Genomic DNA, 1,415 nt, shown 5'->3' on the forward strand with positions numbered 1-1,415 from the left:
ACACACACACACACACACACACACACACACGGTCTCAGCCTCTTCTTAAACCCAGGAGCTGAGTGGACAGATCTCCTGTGGAGCACATGAGGCTGGCATGGCAACGTGACTCAGACTGAATGTGAGGTTACTCTGAGGCAGGAAGCAGAAAAGCTTTAGAAACATGGAGGGGAATGACAGTAGTGCTGAAAGGTGCACAGACCGCTCTGCTGGAGTCAGAGTTCTGCTCACACAAAGACCTGCTTGGACCAGAACACGCTCCAAAGAAATTTGGGACTTCTGAATAAATGATTGTGTTGCAGACGAGCACATTATAAATGGTCTGGCTTACTAAACCAAAGTAGATAAAGCATTAAATGACAGATATTTATGTCCACCTTACCCCGCACATCCTCCTCATCACACCAACCCTCTGCATGTGCTCCTTTGCTCCACCCTGAAAAACAGCACAGTTCCAGTTTTTGCAGGTTTTCTGCAGTGAGTCTGAGACTGTTAATTACAGTCCACAGTCTGAGTATGAGCTCCCCAACCTTTAACTTCATACTGGGAATATTTACAGGGTTCATAAAGGTGGGTCCAAGTTCTTTTTGATGATGTTTCTCAGCAGTGTTTGAGCCATCACAGTTCCATCAGGAGATTTTTAAATAAAGTTAAAAACCCAACTAAATCAGCTTTACTACGACACTGCAAGCGTCCCAGTCTAAATGCAAACGCAGGTTTTTGTTCCTTGACCAGCTCTGAGCAACAGTATCAGTACGATGGGATATATCACAGTTTGAATAAACTGCAGGAGCTTCATGTCTGATGCTGAGGAGCAGACACGAAGTTTGATCTGTTTCTGTGTTTTCCAGTATGGCTACAGACTGCCTGAGCTGGCAGAGGATGAGGTGCTGTACTGCAGCGTCTACTTCAGGCTGCTGGGAGAGATACTCTTCAGGTATCCTCAGAGCCGCTTTAAACCACATTCAAATCAGTGTTGTTACAGTGTTTGTCAGATGGCAGGTAGAGATGAACAGTACGATATACTCAGAGTTACATGCAGGAGTAAAGATCAGCCTCGTGTTTTACTACCAACAAGGACAGAGCAGCAGCATGAACCACCGCTGCTCTGCAGTGAGAAGGAAAATCTCAAATCTGACAAAGTTTTCACCTCAGAGTTCCTTTCACCTCCGTCCTGAGCAGCTACCCTCTGAGCTGCATCCGCCTGCAGCCGGTGCAGCGTTGTCCTCGGGTCGACCTGCAGGGGGCGCTGGGCGGCTTCCTGTCTGACGTCAGGCACACACTGAAGACTGTGTGTGGCTTCCCTGCACATCTGAGCAGACAGCCCTGTTACCGTGCAGTCCGGCTGAGCAGCGCTGGATCTTTACAGGTACACACACACACACACACACACACACACACACACACACACACAC

General features: G+C 48.1%; 1 protein-coding gene across 2 annotated transcripts in view; it reads left to right on the top strand.

The window, feature by feature from the left end:
* Positions 1-794: 794 nt before the first annotated feature.
* Positions 795-1,415, top strand: part of LOC102214762 (uncharacterized protein DDB_G0271670-like) — a 9,453-nt gene continuing 8,832 nt past the window's right edge. Inside the window, exons 1-2 of one of the 2 annotated variants that reach the window (XM_005750625.1) lie at positions 795-937; positions 1,156-1,369. In XM_005750625.1, coding sequence (XP_005750682.1) covers positions 798-937; positions 1,156-1,369 — 354 coding nt within the window. In that variant the 5' untranslated portion in view covers positions 795-797. The remainder of the gene's footprint in view (positions 938-1,155; positions 1,370-1,415) is intronic. The other variant, XM_005750626.1, reaches the window with a different exon arrangement.

The sequence above is a fragment of the Pundamilia nyererei genome, unplaced genomic scaffold (assembly GCF_000239375.1).
Source record: "Pundamilia nyererei isolate P.nyererei 1_Seehausen unplaced genomic scaffold, PunNye1.0 scaffold00281, whole genome shotgun sequence".
Taxonomy (NCBI): Eukaryota; Metazoa; Chordata; class Actinopteri; order Cichliformes; family Cichlidae; genus Pundamilia; species Pundamilia nyererei.